General features: G+C 46.3%; 1 protein-coding gene across 2 annotated transcripts in view; it reads right to left on the bottom strand.

Annotated features, from left to right (window-relative positions):
• BIN3 (bridging integrator 3) overlaps positions 1–22,972 on the bottom strand; it is a 45,875-nt gene that overhangs the window by 11,764 nt on the left and 11,139 nt on the right. For both annotated transcript variants that reach the window (XM_057721191.1, XM_057721192.1), the window contains exons 2-4: positions 9,431–9,479; positions 2,363–2,403; positions 1,897–1,958 (exon numbers count right to left, since the gene is read on the bottom strand). In XM_057721191.1, the coding sequence (XP_057577174.1) occupies positions 1,897–1,958; positions 2,363–2,403; positions 9,431–9,479 (152 nt within the window). The remainder of the gene's footprint in view (positions 1–1,896; positions 1,959–2,362; positions 2,404–9,430; positions 9,480–22,972) is intronic.

The raw sequence follows: 22,972 nt of genomic DNA, 5'->3' as shown, positions 1-22,972 counted from the left end.
GCTCCGCAGTGTCTGTACCAGTTTCAGGGGCTCAGGGGAAAACATGGTTTTGAACTATGTATTATTTTATGTCACTAAATTTAAGATGCTATCAATTGTAAGACACGCAATTGTTGTATTGAAGAAAGAAAAAAAATGCTGTCAATTAAACCAGAGCACACTATTAAGTGTTACAGTACCTTGATTTCTCCTGAATCTGGGAATGTGCTGCAGTCTCCCAGCAAAAGGGCAAAATATGAGAGAAGACTAGAAATGTAAATTTCCCAGAGACGTTGAAGCAACATAGGGGAAAACCCTCTTAAAAAAACTAAAGTGACTTTGTAGGCTTAGGAGCAAACTCACATGTAACTTGACTAAATTATGAAATGGTCATAGACAGCATAATTAAAAGACAGATAACATGGACAAAACTGGAAATGGTTTTGAAAAATTTCTTCCCTTCATTTTTTTTTTAATAGTTGAGGGTCAACCCCTACCCCCTGCCCCAGCACGCCAAAAGTCAGGGGTTGGGAGGGAAGACTTTCTTCCCAAATTTCCTTTTCTTTCCTAATGTTTCTAGGTCTTCACGCTGATGTCTCTTTGCTAGAACCATCTGAAGTCAATGAACAGCTAGTGTCTGCAGGGTGGCACTGGGTCTGGGACCCCCACCCTGAGACACCACCCACTATGTGAACAGAGCAGGGTGCCGCGGCCTCCACTCTCCTCTGGAGCAGCTCACATCCCTCGTCCTACCTCTGTAGGGACAGGGGAGGGGCGTGGTCAGCCCAGCTCAAACCAGGAGGCCGGTGGGCTTCGTACCTTAGAGTGTGAGAGTCTTGGACCCCGTGTGGGTCTCTAGAGCCCTAACACAACCTGGTAGTGCAAGGGTCAACAATGACCGGCAGGGACTGGTCATGTCTACTCGATCTTGTTTTGGACCCACAGCTTCAGATGTGAAATCCTGTCCAGGCAGCAGCTCAGGAGTTTCCAAGACCAGAAAAAGTTTGATTTGATTCCCCCCAACTGTCTGGAGCAGTGGCTCTCAAAGTGGGGTCCCTGGACCAGCTGCATCAGCACGGCCTGGGAACTCGTCAGAAACACAGATTTTCAGACCTCACCCAGACCTGATGAATCAAAGGGTCTGGGGGTGGGCCAGGCGATCCGCACTGCGGCAGGCCCTCACTGACTCTGATCCATCAGCCACCAGCGTGTGAGGCTCTCTGGACTGGGGGACTGGGGCTTTGCGATGGGTGAGGGCACCACCGTTTCAGGAGGGCTTTCTCTGCCCAGATCCACTTCTGACTCGGGACAGAGGCGGCCAGGAATCCTAGGCGCCAGGGGTCACCCGTTTATCCTGATTTCTTTGTTAAAAACCTACGCTGTCTATAGCCAGGGTCCCCTTCGTGGATCCCTGACATTCTGCTCCTTCCATTCATGCTCTGAGGGTGCAGCTGTGTGGAGAAGCAGGAAGGAACAGAAGCACAGGCCACAGCACCTCCCTCCTGGAAAGGCACTGGGGAGCCACAAAGAAAGACGGAACCCAGGCGACTCAGAACTAACTACAAAATAACGGACGGACTCAAAATCAGACCTATGGCTTGCTACGCACAGTCTGGAGACGCCAGGGATCAGGAGCAGGGGTGGTCGTGGCCAGAGCCACCCTATCCTCTCTGGGACACAGACCACAGGAGCTGCCCTTCACCCACCAGTGGTGGCTGCTGCTGCCGCCCTGGGGAGAGCGGTGAGTGGTGACCTGCTAAGTGTAGGGTGACCTCAAGCCACTTCTCAGGGACATGTGCGGGCCATCTACTAAGTGTACTTCCCTCAAAGCCAGCCCTAAAGGGACTGAGAGAAGAAGGCATCCACTTCTGCCCCTCCCCCCCAACCCAGGCTGGGCAAGGGGGACAGGCCACCTACCCAGGTCGGCATCCGTGCTCTTCTTCATGTCCTTCTGCAGCCGCTTCGTCTGCTCCTCCAGCCTGCAAGGCAGGGGCACGGGCCTGGGGACCTGGCATCACCCCCAGCTTCTGCCCCTGTTCTGCCCATCCACCGAAGCTGAGCCCTACGTGACACCCAGGTGGCCTGCCTGGAGGAGAAGGGGCCCTGTTCTGCAAGGATGTTCCCACCGACTGAAAGGCTACTACGAACTCGGCACGAGGCCACGCACCCAAAGGCTACGAGTTAACGACTGTCATGCAGCCACCACTTGGGGGAGAATTTCCGGCAGGCGGTGAACTGAGCTGCCCTCGGCTCCCAGGGTGCTAACGGGATGGATAGGGATGGATAGTGAACGGATGAGGCGAGACCAGGCAGAAGGCTCTTTTCCTTCTCCCAGCAGAGCAGCACCCCCTCCCTGCCCTCCCTTCTGGGGGCTGACACTCACTGCTGGAGTCTTCCATACTCCCTTTCAAAGTCTCTCTCCACCTGTAAGGGAAGTGATAACTCAATCACTGGAGGAATGACAGCACGTTGGAAAAAATCTGCCACTTACGATACTCCCTCCACGCCCTCCCCACCCTGCACCCCCTTCTGCAGAAAACAACACCGTCCAGTCCACACAAGCACCAGAACACTCTTCATGACACAGGAGCGCTGTGTTCCCAAATTAATTAAGTGTTTGATTTAGGGCGAAGGCCTCTCCTCCCAGGCGGGCCAGCCAGGCAGGTACCAGCGCATCGCGCCTCTGTTCTTGCACCGCAGGGAGCGAGGCTGGGCTGTGCTCTCTCCCCTCCCCTGGGATGGGAGGCAGGTAAGGGGCTCAGAGTGTGATGGAAACTCATCATTGGGAGGAGGCAGGGTGTGGAGGAAATTGGGCTGGTTGGAGTCTGGTCCTGTCCCTGCCACTCAGCAGCTCTGGGACTGGAACGGGTCAACTCCCCTCCTGACCCTGGTTTCTTCACAGCTTCCCGAACCTGCTAGGTTCAGGGTGGATCAAGAAAGACCAGGTAGGGCTTCCTAGGTGGCGCAGTGGTTGAGAACCCGCCTGCCAATTCAGGGGACACGGGTTCGATCCCTGCTCCAGGAAGATCCCACATGCCGCAGAGCAACTAAGCCCGTGTGCCACAACTACTGAGCCTGCGCTCTAGAGCCCGTGAGCCACAACTACTGAGCCCATGTGCTGCAACTACTGAAGCCCATGCGCCTAGAGCCCGTGCTCCGCAACAAGAGAAGCCACGGAAGTGAGGAGCCCGCACACCACAATGAAGAGTAGCCCCCACTCACAGCAACTAAAAGAAAGCCCACGCACAGCAAAAAAGAACCAACACAGCCAATAAAAAAAAAAAAAAAAATGGATAGCAACAACAACAACAACATGAACTCGTTGGGGAGAAATATTATAAAAAAAAAGAAAGAAAGACCAGGTATCTCCGCTCTGTGCAGTGGGATGCACCCATCACAAATATTACCACCAACGCAGGCAAGGCTTTCTAAATCCTGGATGAGTTCCCAGATTTCCCCGATATTTAAACCGAGTGGGTATGCACCTTGACCCCCATTCTGCAGCCTACAGGGCAGGTGACGTCAGGAAGGTCACCTGCACTTCTAGAGCCTGAATTTCCCCATTTGTAAACTGGGGCCCGGGCAATGGTCTCAGGAGAGTGGCCTGTGGAGTCCTGATGTCTGAGGGCCAACAGGAGGACTGAGCCCCCGAGACCCCACCTCTGCTTTGTCCTCTTCCAAGGAGGCCGAACGGCTCCCTGCATGGCTTGCTGAGGTACCACATGCTCCCATGACTGCCTTCTCCTCCATCACTCACCTGGCAGGCAGGTGCGTTGATGGCCCTCACTGTACTGAGGACACTGGGACAGGGGGAGTCGCCTGAGCGAGGTCACACCGCTAGTGAGCAGCAGGCCTGGGGCCTGAACACCGTCATTCTACCAAGGGCGGGGGAAAGCCCTGGCTGAGGAACTAAAGCCGTGGCCTACGTGAGTGCCTCCCGGGCTGCTGCCTGAGACTCCTGCCAGGGAGAGCCCTCACTCCTGGCTGCCACTTGGGCCACAGGCTGGAGGGGAAGGACTGTGAATTTGCAGCGGCTGCCAAAGCCCCACCGCCCCTCACCAGGCATCCTCTAAAACCCCATCGGCCTCATGCTCCATGTTTGGATTTAGGTAAATTCAACACAGGCGTAGACTGGCAGAACGTCATTCGGGCCAATGATTTCACGTGATAAATGAGGAGAATGATGCCCGGGGAGGGAAATGATTTACATCAGGACACAGGGCTAGTTCAGGGCAAAGCAGGGCTAGAATTCACACTCCTGGTCCAGGTCCCCCCCTTTTTTAAAACTACATTCATTAATCCACAAACATTTACTGAGCTCCCACTAAGTGTAACGCATTCTGCCGGGTGCCAGGGATACACTGGTGAATAAAACAGACACGGACCCTGCTTGGAAGATCAAACACACACACACACACACACACACACACACACACACGCAACGGGGAGCTGTGGGGAGCCCCATGGAGGGCCGGGCAGGGGCACAGTGAGGCCTGACGCGGAGGCCCTACTTAGCGCTGGTCCTCAGGGGTGGACGACAGGCTCTCTCGCATCTTGTCTTCCTCATTTGAACTATACAACTTAGAAGCAGGAACATGTAGTCTTCCCCTTGCTTTATGATCCCAACATCTGGGACCTTCCACAAAGCTGTGAAGTAAAATTCATCACTGGGAGTTCCCCGGTGGTCTAATGGTTAAGACTCTGCGCTTTCACTGCTGAGGGCCGAGATTCAATCCCTGGTTGGGGAACTACGATTCCAGAAGCCACATGGTACGGCCAAGAAAAGAAAAGAAAAAAAATCTTCACTGGTGCCTCAGCCTCCTGCCCTACAGCCTTTTCCTCTCTTTTTCACAGACCCACTCTTTCTCCACCCAGGAACCCAGCGTTTCATCATCACCTCCTGTATGATCCACCAGAAGATTCCCTCAAGAAAAAATTCCTAATTCACTCCCACTAAAGTGCGTGTGCCTGATAAAAGTTTAAAGCGCTACCTAAATCAGGGGATTTGTAGTTGGACAGGAATCAAAGTCTTAGCTGAAGGCCTGAACAGCCTCCGGTTTGTTCTGGAGCAAAGGTGCCTCGCCCCACCCCTCGGAGTCCACACTGAGGTTAGTCGAGTCGTTTCTCCGACAGCGCCCGGGGGAAGGTGGTGGAAGGAGCAAGCAGACAGAAGATGTGAACTCTTACACTAGAGGAGAAGCCTTAGAAACACTACCAACATTTTGAGCCTTGGTTTCTTTCCTAGTAAAACGGGATAGTCTCACTTGGTCTCAGCCCGTGGGAATTTCAGGTGGCCGGCAAGGCAGTGGGCCAGTGGCGTCAGCCTCGCTGGCTTGTCTGCAGGATTAACAAGCAGCATGTGTGGAGCACAGAGCACGGAGCCCGGCCCGCGCACAGGGCCTCCCTGTTCTCCTCCACTGGGCTGGCGAGAGGACCAGGGGCCTGCGGGTGCAGACTGTCTGTGACCCCCTGGCACAGAGCACACGGTCAGGTGGCAGCTGGGGTAAAGCCTGAGCCCTGTGCCTGGGGCTACACGGGGCCTCCCCCCACTGGACATGTCTCCTGACTTACTTTGTAGGATGTGACAGATGAGCAGTCTTTACGTATGACAAGCATTTTTTGGCCAAAAAGATGAAATTGAAATTAAGGATGGCTTGGCCAAGGTCCAGCGCTCCTGAAGATCAAGAGCAGGGAGTAGGTGCCCTGAGAGTGGGGAAGGGAGGCGAGGGCAAGGCTCCCGGCGCCCTCTTGTGCAATCCCGGCGTGCTGTGTGGAATGTCAGGGAACACCTGGTCTCCCTGGCTGCCGCTGCTGGGACTTGCACGGAGAAAGGACCGCAGGTTTCCAACTGACTGAGGAGAAACTCAGGGTCTCACGCCGGAAGCGGAGAAGTGTGTTAGGGTGGAAGCTCGATTCTTCCGCTCTGTGTGCTCAAGGCCATCCGACAGCCTAAGAGAAGGTCAAGAATGCTTCACCTCCTCTGCCTCCGGTAGCCAGCTGGGGTTGCTTCCATAACTCACTGCTCCTGAGGTCTCTCTCCTCCTCTGGAGAAAGATCTGAGAGGCACAGCACCGGGATTCTAGACCCTTAGACAACGGCTGACGGGATCAAGGGACACACTGGAGTCTCATTCCAAGGTATATCCGTGCAGAGGGAAGGAGCCAAACGCAAAAGATCTGAACATCTCTGGATGCTTGATGCCTTTGCCAAAAAGGCAACTGGACCCCAGTCAACAATGCAAGTGTAAACACATGTGCATGACTGTCAGCAGGTCAGGACAGGCCGGGTCAGGCTGGCGAGGTCAGCGCCGCGAGGATCAAGCAACAAGACCGCCTCGGCAGCCCCTGCGTTCACGAAGGCTCGGGGTGGCAGGAGGGGCTGAGCTGCTCACAGCTCGTCCCCAGGGCCTAGGCCAGGCTGCCACACGGCAGGAGCTCAGTGGTTGTCAAGTGAATAGCAGGCTGAGTTCCCAGCCGCTCACACTCATGGTGAAGGGAAGAGGGAGGCCAGCCAGCAGGGCCAGGCTCTAATCCCGGGGCTAAGCTGAGCCAGACTGCAGGTGAGGTCGAGCGAGCCCTGAGCCTTCTGAGAAGCTCCTCTTCCAGGCCTGCTCAGGGTGGAAAGCGGCCTCCCTTTGGTTTGTTACCACGGGTCCCTTCACTCTGCATGCGAAAACCCTTCTCCAGCGAAGGCTCAACCTGCCAGGACTCCCATCTACCTTGGCCTGCCAGAGCGCCTACCTGCCTAGCTGGAAATCTAGGTGTGTGTGAGACCCAGGGAAACCCTTGCTTCCAAGTGCAAAGTCTTCCACTGTCCTGGCTGCAGAGGGAGGTGCAGCTTCTCTGTGCCACACCAAGATGCTCCAGCTCCTTTACGGGCTGGGGCAGCGGGAGGGGACTAAGCAGAAAGTTGGGACTGGGAGGTGGGGGAGCGCTTGTCCTTCCACGTCAGCCCCAGGGGTCAGCCCCTGCAGAGAACACGCCCCTCCAGCCAAAGCCTTGACAATACTGGAATCCGTGTTAATAACCTGGGCACAGGAGAACCGGGAGGGCAAACGCACAATGCTTTCTTTGTGTCTGACGGTTGGGTGCCTTGAGCCAAAAACCTCCTGAAACTCCCTGAAGATAACATGAGCATTTCTTCCCATGACAGGGGTGCCATGACTTCCCATAACCCAGGCAGCCACATCTGCTCCCCTCCCTGAGAGCGCCTAGACAGGAAAAGCAGAGTGCGTCACGTGTTTGGGAGCAGCTGCCGGAGATGCTGAGACAACTGCACAGCCTCAGCCTGTTTGGGGGCCTGGAGGGGGCTTGTGGGGTGGAGGGAGACTCCGAAGAGGCAGGGTCTTGCTACACAGATTTCAGTGCCTCTGAGGAGTTGAGGAAGCAAAGGATTCTGTTCCAAGTCATAAGTTGCCTCTGATTCCTTGTGAGAGATCAAAGGCCCAGCCTACCATTTCATTGCACTGCTTGGGACAGGCTGGGTCCTTGGTGATTTATAGAGTCAAATCAGCTGTCTCCTCACAATGCGGTTAATGTTTACTGAGGGCTCACTACGTGCCAGGCACCGTGTTAATGTTGCATATGCATAATATTTACATCAATGACATACGAGCTAGTATCATCCTCACTTCACTAAGGAGAAAACAAAGGCTCAGAGAGGGTAAGGAACTTGCTAAAGATCACAGACAGCACATGGCAGGGCCAGGATGGGAATCCAGGCAGGGAACCTTCCAAGTTCAGCTTCTTCACCACTCCTCAATGCCCCGTCTGTCTGGAGGAGCTGACGCCAGGAGTTAGAAGACGACAATTCCGTCCCAAACACGACGGATGCTAGGAAGGGAAGAGGGAGGCCACGGGCCCGTTCACAGGCACTGAGATGGTCCATCTGCCCTTCCTCTGGGAAGTCCTGGCCACTCCTCAGAGTAAAAGACCCAGAGCCCTTTCCAGCAACAAATTCTGGCAAGGAAGCTAGAAAATGCATTCTAGCCTATACTTTTCCATGAAGAACAAAGGCTATTTCGATCAAGGTGGGGGTGTCAGGAGAAATTTGTGTTTGCTTGTTGTTTGGTATTGAGTGCTGGGAATAAAAGACCCTTCTCGAAACCGCTTCCCTTTTGGATCTGCCCTGCATTAAACTCTGGAGACTCAAAGCCACACCTTCCCACTTCCTGGAGCTGGCTGGAGCACGCCCAGATTCTTCACGCTTCAGCTGAGAGCCTCCACAGCTGGTCAGCCTCTGCATGGGAGGTAAACTCTGAGTCTGTCCTCGGCCTGCCTTTGCTTGAAAAAGAGGAGGGCTCTTTTAATGCGGGCCCATTTCCTTTCAAGTGACCTAACTTTGGATTTCCCAAAGATGCAGCCAGTGCTCAGACGTGTGCCGCACTTCCCTTCCCGCCAAACCCAGTTCTGAGTCCTGAGCCAAGGAGGGCCAAGGTTATTAAGATAAGAACTGTCAGTGGCTGGGATGACAGGCCAGGGCCTCCAGCAGGCTGACCCTGCTAAGCTCACAGATATGGTCTCCCACGTGAAACTCTCAAGAGCCTGGCTCAGATTTGTGGGTGAGGGTTTGGAGAGGCCATTCTTGACTAGAACTCCAAAACCTCAGGAGATCTTCATAGCCCGAGTGAGGTTACATGAAGCGATGGAAAGAGTACTGAATGGAGCCTTGAACTTGAGTGCTAATTCCAGCTCTGTTGGAACTAGGTAGATGACCTCAGAAAGTCACTGCAACTCCACGGGCCTTGGTTTCCTCATCAGGAAAACTGGAGAATCTCTAAGGGCATGGCTTGTGGGATCTTAGTTTCCTGACCGGGGATCGAACCTGAGTCCCCTGCAGTGGAACCGTGGAGTCCTCATCACAGACCGCCAGGGGATTCCCACAGTTCCAACTTTCTAAGAATCTAGGTTCTCTTCCTCTACAGTTGTGGTGATGAAATAGGGATAAAAACCGTGGGCTTACAAGGGGGTAGGATTCAATCATGCCCTCCCGTTGAGTGGCTCTGGGTCCTGGCTAAGAATGAATTTAGCAGCGGAGAGAAGGGGACCTGGGCATCCCAGGGAGGCTTCCTGGCCTTCTGCACAGCCTGAGGGGGTGGAGATGAAGACCTGGGATGTGTCCTTGGCGGGAGCCTAAGTTTCAGGAACACTTTCAGGAAAGTGTAGACTGTCACGCCAGATCCCAGTGCTGGACTATTCAGAAGCAGGGTGTCCGTCCTCACCTTGTAAGCCACCTCTTCCACCTGCCTGAGGAGGGGGAGGGGCCCGGGCTGATCTGAGGGAGGAAAGCGTCCCAGGACAGGAGGGCCCTGCAAGCCCCCGTCTGTGCGAGGTTCTAGAGTGGCACGACCTGGGTCCTGCCTTCCCAGCCCCGTGATTCACTGAGTCACAGCTCAGGTGACACAGCACACAAAGGTCAGGTGAGTCTTGGAGTGAAAGAATCGGTTACTCACTGTTTTGGGGACAATCTGTTTCTTGGGCTGCCCAATCTTGAAAGGAATCCTGTCAGAGAAAGAGATAAAGAGGGAGGTTAGGAGAAACAGGGAAGGATAAGACTTGATGAGGTACGGCCACTCCTCGACCCCGGAAGGAGTGCCTGGCTCTCTGTACTCGTACCACGTGCCTGCGGGTCTAGGACCATTAGCAGCCAGGCCGGGCTCCAGAAGAATGGTCCTCCATGGACAGAGTCAGATGGAGGTGTCCCAGAGCATCTTTCCTACTACTGGTCTGCTGTTTAAATACATTGCAAAGATGGAGGCAGGAAAGGCGAGATACTGTACTAGTAACAAACCTTGTGTCTCGAGGAGCTGCAAAGTCAGAGATCACAGGCTCACCTTGACAGCGATCATCCTTGAAAACATGCCTTTACAAAACACCACAGGGACTTCCCTGGCAATCCAGTGGTCAAGACTCCATGATCCCAATGCAGGAGGCATGGATTTGGTCCTTAGTCAGGTAACCGGGACCCCACATGATACAAGGCACAAAAAACCAAAACCAAAAACAAAGAACACTACAAAATCCACTATCATCTGTACTAGGTGCTTCCCTACTTCTCTATAGAGAGACAAACTGTGGCAGGCTTCTTGTTGGGGCTGGGGAGAGATGACAAATTATAGGGGCATTAAGGACCAGTCAGGCTGGGTTCTTTCCTGCAAGTACTGAGAACATCTAAATAAAGCTAGCTTGGAGAAGAATCTGAATCCAGTTCAAGTGTGCCTTGAACTTGCTGGGAAGCTCTGCACCTCAGATTCTCCACTTGGAAACGGAATACAGCTTGGCATAATGGAAAGAAGGTCACGGTTGAGGAGTCTAACCCTGAGCGCTAACCCCGCTTCCACTTCTAACGAGCAGGCTGCCCTTCACGTGATGACTGGGCCGGGACTTAATTTCCTACTCCGTGAAACAAGAGGGTTAAACTGGGTAATCTAGAAACTTCCTTTAGGCACTGGAAATTCTGCGATCCTACAATTCTGAGAAGAAAAGAAGCCACAGTGCATCCCAACAAGCTAGAGAAACACAGGCTTCTCCTGCCGAGGTAGCAGTGAGTTCAGCATCCCTGGCTGGGATCAGCTCAGGAAAGAACCCTGAGGGTGCAGCTTGGACCCCACTCTCAATGTTCTCTTTCCAGCGCTCAGGACCAGTGGTCCCTTCCATTCAAACCTCCCGCTCCCAGTGCTTCCCCCACCCCTCCACATCCCTGTCTCCCCGAGTCTGGCTTCTTTTGGCCCACACTGACCAACACTGCTGCTAAACCCAATGGTATAATTAACCACCGATAATAACCCCAGACAATGATCTGGTTGAGAGGATGGGCCAGCCTGAGTCACAGCGGTTTAAATTTAATTTCTGGAGGACATCCTGTTTATTGTTAACCCAGCCCCGTAATTTGGGAGCGTTAACTCTTTGGGGACTGGCTGATTCACGTGGCTTCTGTAAACAAATAATCTCTGGCTATGTAATTACCAGGGGGAAAGGTAAGCTATGGAATTGAAAAGGAAAGAAAAAAGTGAAATTGCCATTCCCCTTCCTCAGACCTGAAGAGGAAAGGTTACAGGGAGAGGAGAGCCTTAGTCCTCTCCCCCTCCCCCAGTTACTTTTCCCCAAATCAGGGACTCGAGTTGACTGACACGCAGGTTTTGGACAGTGGGCAACTGCCCTCAAGGGCCATTTTGGTGACAGTGTAAATGAGGCCCTGGTGGCACTGGGAATAGATTGCTCCTTCTCCTGTGAAGCATGTTGCCATATCAAAAGCTCTAGACCAGGAACCAGAAACTCTGGTCTCTGCTTCTGACTAGTTTCCTAAGCAAACTATAAAACAGAGGAGTTGGACTAGGTGGCCCTTTCGGCTTATCTAAAACTTGAATTCTAAACTGAATCTCCATTCCAAGAATGTAGAGAGCAGGACAAGAATTTTAAAGAAACCTCAGAGCAGTCTTCAAAGTGATTCTAACCTGGAGTCTAGTACTACTGACTAGATACAAAGGAATCAGGAACTTAGATTCCATTATTTGGTGCCACAGCCTCTCTCTAATTCTTAATTTAGAATCACAGTATTTTTAGAGCTGCAAGTTACCATAGAAATTTTTCCAGTTCAACCCTCTCATTTTGTAGATGAGGAAGCAGATCTGGAGGGGTTCAGTGACTAGCCCAGGGTCATTCAACGACAGGATCCAAAACAAACCATCAGGGCTGAAACTTCTGGTCCAGTTTTCTCTCTACTACTCAGTTTAATGCTCTTTCATACAGATATGTCACATGTATTTGAAGGAATTAGGAAAAAATCATCTGATTGAAATACCTAATCTTAAAATACTATGGAATTTAAAAGGGAGGGTGGGAGGGAGGCTCAACAGGGAAGGGATATGGGGATATATGTATGCATATAGCTGATTCACTTTGCTGTACAGCAGAAACTAACACAATACTGTAAAGCAATTATACTCCAATAAAGATGAAAAAAATACTATGGAATTTAGAAAGAGTTCATCGTTAAGAGAGTGGAAATGAAAGAGGACCGTGTTATCAGGAGAAGGAGGCTGGTGCTGAACTGGGTGCTTCTGCACAAATGAAAGGTTATATAAACTGTGTAGATGGAATCAGGTCTCTGTAACCTCACTGCGGCTACTGACAATCACCTATAACTTTATCATATGATTCTGATTAGCTTTCAACTCACCTCTTCAAAAGCCATCTCCCTGCCCGAAAAATGCCTTAAAAAAAAGGAACTTTTAATTTTAAAAGTTTTAGATTTACAGAATAATCGTGAAGACAGCACCTAACCCCATACATCCCACACCCAGTTTCCCTTATTATTTCCCCCTTATTATTAACATCTTATACTCGTATGGCGTATTTGTCATGATTCACAAACCAATCCTGAAATGTTAAAATCCATATCTTATTCAGATTCCCTTAGTTTTGACCTAATGCCCCTTTTAAGTTCCAGTATCCCAGCCAGGTTGCCGCGTTCCAGTTAGTCATTAAGTCTTGATATTTTCAGACGTTCCCTCTTTTTGGTCACATTGACAGTTTTAAGGAGTGTTGGCCAGGTGTTCTAGAGAGTGTCCCACAATTGGGATTTGTCTGCTATTTTTCTCATGACTAGGCTGGGGTTCTGGGTTCTGGGTTCTGGGAGGAAGGAGTAAAGTGCCACTCTCACCACATCACACTGAGGGTTCGAGCTATCAACCTGACTTCTTACTGTTGACGTGAGCCTCAATCACTGGGCTGAAGTAGTGTTTCCCGGGATTCTCCACTATATGGTCACGCCCCCCTCCCCCTCTTAACCCCCCTCCCCTCTCTGGAAGGAAGCCACTAGGCACAGCCCACACTCAAGAAGTGGAGGGGTTATACTCCACCTCTCTGAGGGCAGAGTATTGGCATAAGTTATTTGGGATTCTGCATGGGAGATTTCTGTTCTCTATTTATTCTGTCATTTATATCAGTATAAACGCACAGATACTTATTTCATATGGGTTATAATCCAAAACTACTTTATTTTGTTGCTCAAACTGTTCCAGCTTTGGCCATTGGGCGTGCCTTCACTTGGCTCCTGTGCCTGACATACCCATGGCAGTGTGTGTGTGTGTGTGTGTGTGTGTTTTGTTTAGTACTTCCTTGTTTTCTGGACTATGAGATGCTCTAGGCTTACTCTGTACATCTCCTGTGCCAGCCCTAGAATTGGTGGGAGGACCTTCCTAAACCAGCAGTCACTGTGCCTCTATAATATGGTCTCACTTTGCCTTTTAGTTTCCCTTCCCATTCACCCAATACAACTACTCTGATTCAGCCAAGTGGCTGTTCATTTATCCCCCAAATCCAGACTCCTTATAAGTTATTTACTTCCTGTCCCAAAGCGGGACATCTATTTTTTAGTGCCAACAAGTCATTAATAATTTCATCAGGACAAAAGGCATAAAAACTTGGACTGTCCAGGGCGGCTGGGACATACGGCCACCCCACCCATAGGGAACCTTTCCCTTCTCTTGGCTTCATCAAAGCTGCTCTGAGTCCCAAACCTTACTTACCTTCTTTGAAACATCTATGACTTTATTTGGCATTTTAAAATATTCTACCTTTTACAATTGATTACAGTTCATTTCTTTAAAAAATAAAACATGCTCATTAGAGAAAACCTGAGCAATACAGAAAAGCCTGTATTGAGAAAGAGAAAGAGAAGAGAGGGAGGGAGAAAGAGAAGGAAAAGAGGAAAAGAAAAAGAAAAAATCTCCAAACAGCCCCCAGTCTCATATTGAAAAGATAACCAAGGTTACATGTTTTGGTATTAATTATATTTTAAACATTTGCAGAAAGAAAAAAACCTGAAGCAGATACGCCAAATGTTAGTAGTTAATTCTGGATGGTGAGAATAGGATTACTGTTTTCTTCTTTGCACTTTCCATATTTCTCAAATAAACTAAAAAAAAAAATCCCTTAAGTTTTTTTCCTTGACTATAAAAATAATACCTGATCAGTGTCAAAAACTTGGAAAACCACAAAGGACAAACACACACACACACATACACACACACATACAAATACATAAAATTCCAGAGAAAAATACCCCAAATCTCAGTGTGTACAGTATATGCATATTTTCACAACTTTAAAAAAATAAAGGACTTCCTAGGTGGCGCAGTGGTAAAGAATCCACCTGCCAATGCAGGGGACACGGGTTCGAGCCCTGCCCTGGGAAGATTCCACATGCCGTGGAGCAACTAAGCCCGTGCACCACAACTATTGAGCCTGTGCTCTAGAGCCCATGAGCCAGAACTACTGAGCCCGTGTGCCGCAACGACTGAAGCCCACGCGCCTAGGGCCTGTGCTCTGCAACAAGAGAAGTCACTACAATGAGGAGCCTGCGCACCACAATGAAGAGTTGCCCCCGCTCGCAGCAACTAGAGAAAGCCCATGTGCAGCAAAAAAGACCCCACACAGCCAATAAATAAATAAAATAAATAAAAAAAATTATATAAAAAAATAAAGGAAACACATATCAGGAATGTTTTTATATGCCAATACACAAGTCTTCATCAGCCTGACTTTTTTAAGAGCTACCTAGTATTTTATTAATCAACTGTACCACTAGTTTTATTTTTGTAACCTACATTGCTTACTGATCATTTCAACTGCCTCAAATTTTTCTTCTATTATAAACAAAAACTATTGGCTAAATCTTTGGGCACATCAAGGATTAGCCACATAGGATAAATTCTTAGTATTGGAATTGCTGGGTCAAAGGATACATGCAGGTTCAAGGCTTTGATTGACTTGCCAAATGGCCCCCCGAGACAGATTGAAACAATTTACATTTTTTTAAAATAAATAAATTTATTTATTTATTTATTTATTTATTTATTTATTTTACTGGCTGTGTTGGGTCTTTTTTGCTGTGTGCGGGCTTTCTTCTTTCAGTTGAGGTGAGTGGGGCTACTCTTCGTTGTGGTTTGTGGGCTCCTCATTGCCGTGGCTTCTCTTGTTGCAGAGCACGGGCTCTAGGTGCATGGGCTTCAGTAGTTGCAGCACATGGACTCAACAGTTGTGGCTCACGGGTTCTAAAGCACAGGCTCAATAGTTGTGGCACACAGGCTTAGTGGCTCCATGGCATGTGGAATCTTCCTGGAGCAGGGATCGAACCCGTGTCCCCTGCATTGGCAGGCTGATTCTCAACCACTGCGCCACCTAGGAAGCCCACAATTTACATTTTTTAAAGGATTGAAATAGTTTACATTTTGCCACCAGCCCCAGGATTTTTTCCCTTGGCTTAATGTTTTCCACTTTGTACATGCGTGTGTTTAATGTACAGAGGTTTTTAATTGGTATGAAGTCAAATTGACCAAATCTATCTTTTTCTTTTATGATTTCTTCCTTTGCTATCATACTGAGAAAGACCTGCCCACTCCATCCCAATAGAGAAAAATTCATCCGTATCTACTTTATTACTTTTATGATTTCCTTCTATTAATCTAAGTTTTGCTCTTATCAAAGTTATACATGTGCATAGTTTAACAAGGCAACAATGTTTGCTAAGTAAAGCATTAGGTACTAGGCTCCCCTAATCTCAATCGCCTGAGATGAGCACTTGGCTGGTTTTTTGTTTTTGTTTTTTTTTGATATGTACTTTTACATCTCTAAATAAAAATCCATATATTGCCACCCTTTGATTATTAGGTTTTAGGTCCTTGCTATTGACTTTTTATCTTGGAAGAGGACAATTTAACAAACACACATACCTCTTTTGGGTCTTCATCCCTATTTACCCAAAGGCACATTTGCAACTCTGTCTTCTCAGTAGAGTTATACTGTGATCTGGTTAGAGCAATACGAAATAAACTATTAGGAACATAATGTGATTTGTTTTCCTTCCTGCATGTGGCAGCCAGCAGACTGTTCAGCCTCAGCCAAACCTTCAGGAGACTGCAGAGTTCCCAAGCCAAAACCCCCAGCTGAGCCACTCCCAAATTCCTGACAATCGGAAACTGGTATTGTTGTTGGGAGGCACTGATTTGTGGGATAATGTTACACAGCAATACAGAACTAAGGACACTGCCTAAGCTTCCCTAAAAATAATTTTTACTTTTCTTTCACGTGCTTCATCTTCTACATATATCCCTAATCATCTCTCAGTTGTCTAAATCTACTCGCATTACATTCATTCGTATCAGGTGTTCTGTCATTTTCCCTTCCTGCAGCAGTCTCTGCTGGAGCCTTGGACCTGTTTGGGTCTGGACAGGCTGCCTCTGCTCCTGGACCCTCCCTTCACCATCCTCACAGGGATTCCTTCTGCCTCCCTCCTAGAGTCTTTTCCACCTGGGTTCCGTGTCTTTTTTTGGTTTACTCCTCATTTGGGTGGAGGAAAAGTGTGATGGAGATCATTCTTGAAACTGCACAAGCCAAACCCTTTTTCTCCTATCCTTGAACTAGTTTGATTGGGTATAAAATTATAGGCTGGACATGATTTCTTCCAGAATCTCGAAGGCACCGCTTCCCTGGCTTCTCAATTCCCAGTATTGCGGTGGTGGTGAAGTCTGAAGCCAACCTGATTCCCAGCCTTTGCACGTGACCTGCTTTTTATTTTCTTCATGTAAGCTTCAAGGATCAGATGTGTGTTCCCTGTGGTGCAAAATTTCACAGCAATGTACCTTGTGGTCTGTTTTCATCTACTGTGCTGGGAAACTCACAGGACTCTTTCACGTTGGCAATTTATAACCTTCAGTTCTGGGATTAAAGGACACTTGGTTGCTGTTGACCTCTCCCCCCCACACCCATTTTCTCTGTTTCTTATTTCTGAAATTCTTATAATTCTGATGCTGACCCTCTTTGGCTGGCCCTCTAATTTCTCTATTTTTCAGTGTTTCCTTATCCTTCCTTATATTTCTAAAGAGTTTTTCATTTCTGCTATCATGTTTTTAATTTCCAACAGCTCTTAATCTTCATGATGTCTTTTTTTTTTTAATGGTATCCTGTTTTTATTTCTTGGACGTGTTATCTGAAAATCGTAATGGTAGCTTTGAAAAAAGTTTCTTCTTCCTTTACAGCAGTCTCAGTTTCCCTTCAAGTTGCTTTTTCAAAAAAAAATTGACTGATTGGCTGCATGCATGGTGAGCAGGGGCAGGGGCTACTCTTCATTTCAGCGTGCAGGCTTCTCATTGCAGTGACTTCTCTTGTGGTGGAGCATGGGCTGTAGGCACACAGGCTTCAGTGTTTGTGGTGCATGGGCTCAGTAGCTGTGGCTTGCGAGCTCTAGAGTGTGGGCTCAGCGGCTGTGGCTCACGGGCTTAGTTGCTCTGCAGCATGTGGGATCCTCCCAGACCAGGGATCGAACCTGTGTTCCCTGCATTGGCAGGCGGATTCTTAACCACTGTACCACCCAAGGAAGTCCCCAAGTTGCTTTTTTTCTGGTTTGTTTTAGTCTCCATTTTTCATATTAAACATGTCCCTTGGATGAGTGGTAATTCTTGGTTGTCTTCTTGGATATATAACTGGGGACCAAAAGGCTGACCAGAAGCTGTGAGTACATGAATAATGTCTATCTATTGTGTAGGATGATCTGGTGGAGAAGTTTTGTGATGGATCCCTGATGCCAGTATGTACTCTTTTCTCCGAGGGAGGTAAAATTCCCTAGAGGAGAGTCTTCCACTCTCTGGCATTGGGAACAAAGGACCAGCTCACTGTTCTGGGAACTCAGTGAGAAGAGGCCCTGTGCATGTGTCTGTGTGTGTAAGGGGCTGTGTCAGCACTCCACATGCATTCATCCACTTCATTCTCCTATGAAGTCCTGCCCTCACCTGTGCCTGAAGTGGGTCTGGGTTTTGTGGGCCTGAAGCTTACACAATTTTGCATGTCCTTTTAAAGAAAGAGATTACAAAACTGCACATATAAAAATAGACCTGAAAGTGAATGTTTATTTAGACAGAGAAAAGATCATAATAAATTACAAGTTATAAAAGCTGACAACATGAACATCAGAGAATCAAGAATAACCTAATATTTTTATTAATCATCTGCCTGACACACCTTTATATTTATTTCTCTACATTTTTTTGGCTGCATAGTCTATGATTGCCTCTTCATGTGACACCGAGTTGATAAATCATTTTCTTAGAGAGAAAAGAAAGATAATTCAGCCTTTTCTCTAGTAGTGTTGATTGAAATTTGTTTTCTATTACTGACAGTTTAGAAAAGCTTTTTTTTCCAGCTTACTGGTAACATATAAATACAATATAAATTTTAGGATTGTTGTAAAATTTAGGAAAATCTCATGTTTCTTTCATAAATAAACTGTAAGATTTCAGGGCACATTTCAAATTTTCTTGTACAATGACTAATCATAAATGCTCTCTGAATTAATGAGAGTAACTGGTTTGTCATTGATGTCCTTATAGGAGGGCATATCATGAGTTTTATATTATCTTTGTTATGTGTTCCGTGTTAAATCCACTAGAAATTTAAATGTTTCAGCAATATGTTCATATGATTTGCTCCTCTTCTTCGTTAACTAGATTACCAAATAACTACCACTCCTATTTAGCACTGATCCTATTCTCTTAATGAATTACTAGCTTTTGGTACAATGTGACAATGTTTTGTTATACTTTACTTGATTTCAGAATAACATCTACTGATTTCATTCTCACCTTCTTCACTTTTGTGTTCTATTTTTATCCAATTTTTCCCTTAGTTATAAAATAAATTTGAATGATCAAGAAAGGTATCCTTTGTACATTTCCAACTCAGGACCCAATTTCTCACTTGTTTTATTAAAGTTTTCCAAAAATGTCTTTACAAATTGAAGTCAAAACAGCATACTCCCAATCAATGCATCCCCCCTGTCCAATCCTGTCCTATCCCAAAAAAGGTCTAGGCTACTCCAAAGCTGCCTGACATGAAGGGTAGTATAAAGAAGAAAAAGAAGGACCTAGAGATTGTCATATTGAGTGAAGTAAGTCAGACAAATATCATATGATATTGCTTATATGTGGAATCTAAAAAATTGTTACAAATGAAACAAATTACAAAACAGAAATTCAGAAATTTAGTCACAGATGTAGAAAACAAACTTATGGTTACCAAGGGGGAGAGGGATAAATTGGGAGGCTGGGATTGACATGTACACACTACTCTATATAAAACAGGTAACTAATAAGGACCTACTGTATAGCACAGGGAACTCAACTCAATATTCTGTAACGACCTATATGGGAACAGAATCTAAAGAAGAATGGATACATGTATACGTATAACTGATTCACTTTGCTGTATAGCAGAAACTAACACAACATTGTAAATCAACTATACTCCATAAATAATTAATTTAAAAAAAAGAAAAAGGAGTAAAGGAAGGCAGAGGTATTCTTAACTGAGTGCAGCATAAATACATTTTCGAAGTTTACAGAAACACAGGATCATATGGACACATGGCCAGGGGTCCTATCAGGGCTCTGGACAAGGTCCATGTAAGTGAGGGGCCCTGAAGCTTATTAAGCTTTATAAGTTTCTGACAGTAAATCCACGTTTGTGTGCCCTGTAGAGAAACTCCCTGCTACACCCTCTCCAGGGGCGGGGCCCCTTCATTCTTCTGCTAGGGTGGGACGGGGACAGTCTCTGGTGAAATGGAGCTGGGGAGGAGATGGTAGGACTCTCAACTTACTCATAAGCAGCTTTCAACCAATCCTCCTGATCTGAGTGTTCAGTTTCAGCCCACTTCTAAAGGTACCTAGTGTCACCAGTTCCTGAACCTTTGAGGATTCTGTGATGTAAGCTCTTGGTTTTCCTAAACGCCAGTTCGCCATCTGACTTTCTGGGAACTGCCAAGTCAGTTACTCCATGTAACTGCATTCCAATCCCCAAATGTTGTCAATGTCTCTTATATTCTCCCCTGAATTTGTAGATTTATGACTTTTAAAAAAAATCACCTCACTGTGCTTCTTGTGGGATTTGTGAGGGAGATAAAACTAGATGTACATTAATATACATTATAATGTATAATGTGTTATATATTATAGATGTATATGTATATTATATACACCTAGTTTTATCTCCCACACAAATCTCACAATCTGTCACCTTTACTCAGAACCTGCTTTATTTATTAATTTTAAATAGCAACTTTATGAGATGTAATTCACATACCATAACATTTATCTTTTTAAAGTATACAATTTGGTGTTTTTGCTATATTCACAGAGTGTGCAACCATCACCACAACTATTTTTTTTTTTTTTGGCCACACTGCATGGCTTGCAGGATCTTAGTTCCCCAACCAGGGATCAAACCCGCACACTCAGCAGAGAAAGCGTGGAGTCCTAACCACTGGACTGCCAGGGAATTCCTGGCACTAACTAATTTTAGAGCATTTTCATCACCCAAAAGGAAACCGCATATCTACTGGCAGTCATTCACCATTCTGCAGTGTAGTGGAAAGACACTTTCAGTCTCTATGGATTTGCCTATTCTGGACATTTCGTATAAATGGAATTCTATAACATGTGGCCTTTTGCGTTGGCTTCTTTCCCTTAGCAAAATGCTTTCAAGGATCATCCGTGTTGTGGCACGTATCAGTGCTCCAGTCCTTTTTAATCACTGAATAATATTCCACTGTATGGATATACCGCATTTAGTTTATCCATTCTTCAGGAGACAGATATTTGGGTTGTTTCCACTTTTTTGTACTATGAATAATGCTGCTATGAAGATTTGTTTTGGGTTTTTGTGTGAACATAGGTTTTCATTTCTCTTGGGTATATATACCTAGGGTTGAAACTGCTGAGCCATATGGTAAGTCTAGATTAAACTTCTTGAGAAACTGCCAGAATACTTTACAAAGTGGTTGCACCATTCGACATTCCCACCAGCAGTGTATAAAGGTTCCAATTTCTCCACCTCCTCACCAACACTTGTCATTGTGTCTTTTTAATTTTAGCCACTCTAGAGGGTATAAGGGCTATATCATTGTGGCTTTGGTTTGCATTTCTCTAACGACTAATGAAGTTGAGCATCCTTTCATGTACTTATTAGCCATTTGTATATCTTCTCTGGAGAAACATCTATTCAAATTATTAGCCTGTTTTAAAAATTCGTTGTCTTTTTTTTTTTTTTTAAACTGTCGAGGTATGAGTTCTTTTATATACTCTGAGTACAAGTCCCTAATCAGATATATGATTTGCAAATATTTTCTCTCATTTGTGAGTTGTTTTTTCATTTTGTTAACGGTTTCCTTTGAAGAATAAAAGTTTTAGATTTTGAATAAGTCTAGGTTTTTTTCTGTTGTTTGTGGTTTTGGTGTCATATCTAAGATTTCTTTCCCAAATCTGAAGTCATGAAGAGTCACCCTTATGTATTCTTCTTAGAGTTTTATAGTTTCAGTTCTTGTATGTAGGTCTTTGATCCATTCTAATTTTTGTATATGGTATAGGTAAGGGTCCTACTTCATTCTTTTGCATGTGATTATCCAGTTATCCCAGTACTGTCTGTTGAAAAGACTATTCCTTTTCCATTGAAATGGCCTGGCATGCTTCTTAAAAATCAACTGACCATCAATGCAAAGGTTTATTTCTGGATTCTCAATTCTATTCCATTGATCTACATATCTATCTTTATTGGTAGTACTGCAATGTCTTAATTACTGTTGGTTTGTAGTAAATTTTGAGGTTGGGAAGTGAGAGTCCTCCAACTTTGTTCTTTTTTGTTAAGATTGTTTTGGCTATTATGTCCCTTGCACTTCCATATGAATTTTAATGGTTTGTTTTTTATATTTAAATCTTTATTCCATGTGGACTTTGAGTGTATGGCTAACCAGTTGTTTTTACATGATTTAAAAAATAATATATCTTTGAAAAATCATTTTATCAGTGTTGAATACTTCTATTCTATATCATAAATCTGCCTGCTCTTTTGCCAATAACACAAATTTAATTATTTAGGTTTATAACAACTCTTAATACCTAGTAAGCAAATCTCTTCTCATTACATTTTTCAGGTAATTTTTTGGCTATTTGAATTCTGTTTTAATATTTAAGATGAAATTCAAAATCATCTGCTATGTCTCCCCTTCCAAATCAGGATATTAATTACTGAAAATACATTATATTTATAGATTAACTTTTGAAGAACCTAGATCTTTATAACCGTTAGGTTTGTTCATTCAGGGCCAAAATATTTCTTTCTGGTCATTCAAGTCTTTTTACCATGTCCTTTAGTCTTAAGAGTTTTTTTTTTTTTTTAACATAGGTCCTCTACATTTATTTTATTAAATATTAACATCTCAAAGTAACACATATGTGAAACTTTTTTTTTTGGAAGCAGAGGCTGTGTTGGGTCTTCATTGCTGTGCATGGACTTTAGTTGGGGCGAGTGGGGGCTACTCTTCGTTGTGGTGCATGGGCTTCTCACTGCAGTGGCTTCTCTTATGGCAGAGCATGGGCTCTAGGCACGTGGGCTTCAGTAGTTGCAGCATGCGGGCCCTAGAGCTCATGGGGTCCAGTAGTTGTGGCGTGTGGGCTCAGTAGTTGTGGCTTGCGGGCTCTAGAGCTCATGGGGTCCAGTAGTTGCGGCATGTGGGCTCAGTAGTTGTGACTTGCGGGCTCTAGAGCACAGGCTCAGTAGTTGTGGTGCACGGGCTTAGCTGCTCTGTGGCATGTGGGATATTCCCGGACCAGGGGTCGAACCTGTGTCCCCTGCATTGACAGGTGGATTCTTAACCACTGTGTCACCAGGAAAGTCCCTATGTGAAACTTTTTGCCCTACATGTCTTAGGTGCCTTCCATGGAATTTTGTATTTTGGGTTATACTGCAAATGAATTCTCTTTTCCATTTCATCTTCCTGGTACACAGGAAAGCTACTGGGTGTTAAATATTTACCCCACAACCAGTCACCACACCTATATACTTAACCTACACAGCCCAAGAAATTTGGTTGGGGGAAAAAAAGAACCAATTGGGTTTTCCAAATAGTCATATCTTTTGAATATAATTGTAAACCTTACCTCTTCTTC

The sequence above is a fragment of the Hippopotamus amphibius genome, chromosome 2 (assembly GCF_030028045.1).
Source record: "Hippopotamus amphibius kiboko isolate mHipAmp2 chromosome 2, mHipAmp2.hap2, whole genome shotgun sequence".
Classification (NCBI taxonomy): domain Eukaryota; kingdom Metazoa; phylum Chordata; class Mammalia; order Artiodactyla; family Hippopotamidae; genus Hippopotamus; species Hippopotamus amphibius.
The sequence above is the reverse complement of the archived record's forward strand: the minus strand, read 5'-3'. Positions and strand labels throughout refer to the sequence as shown.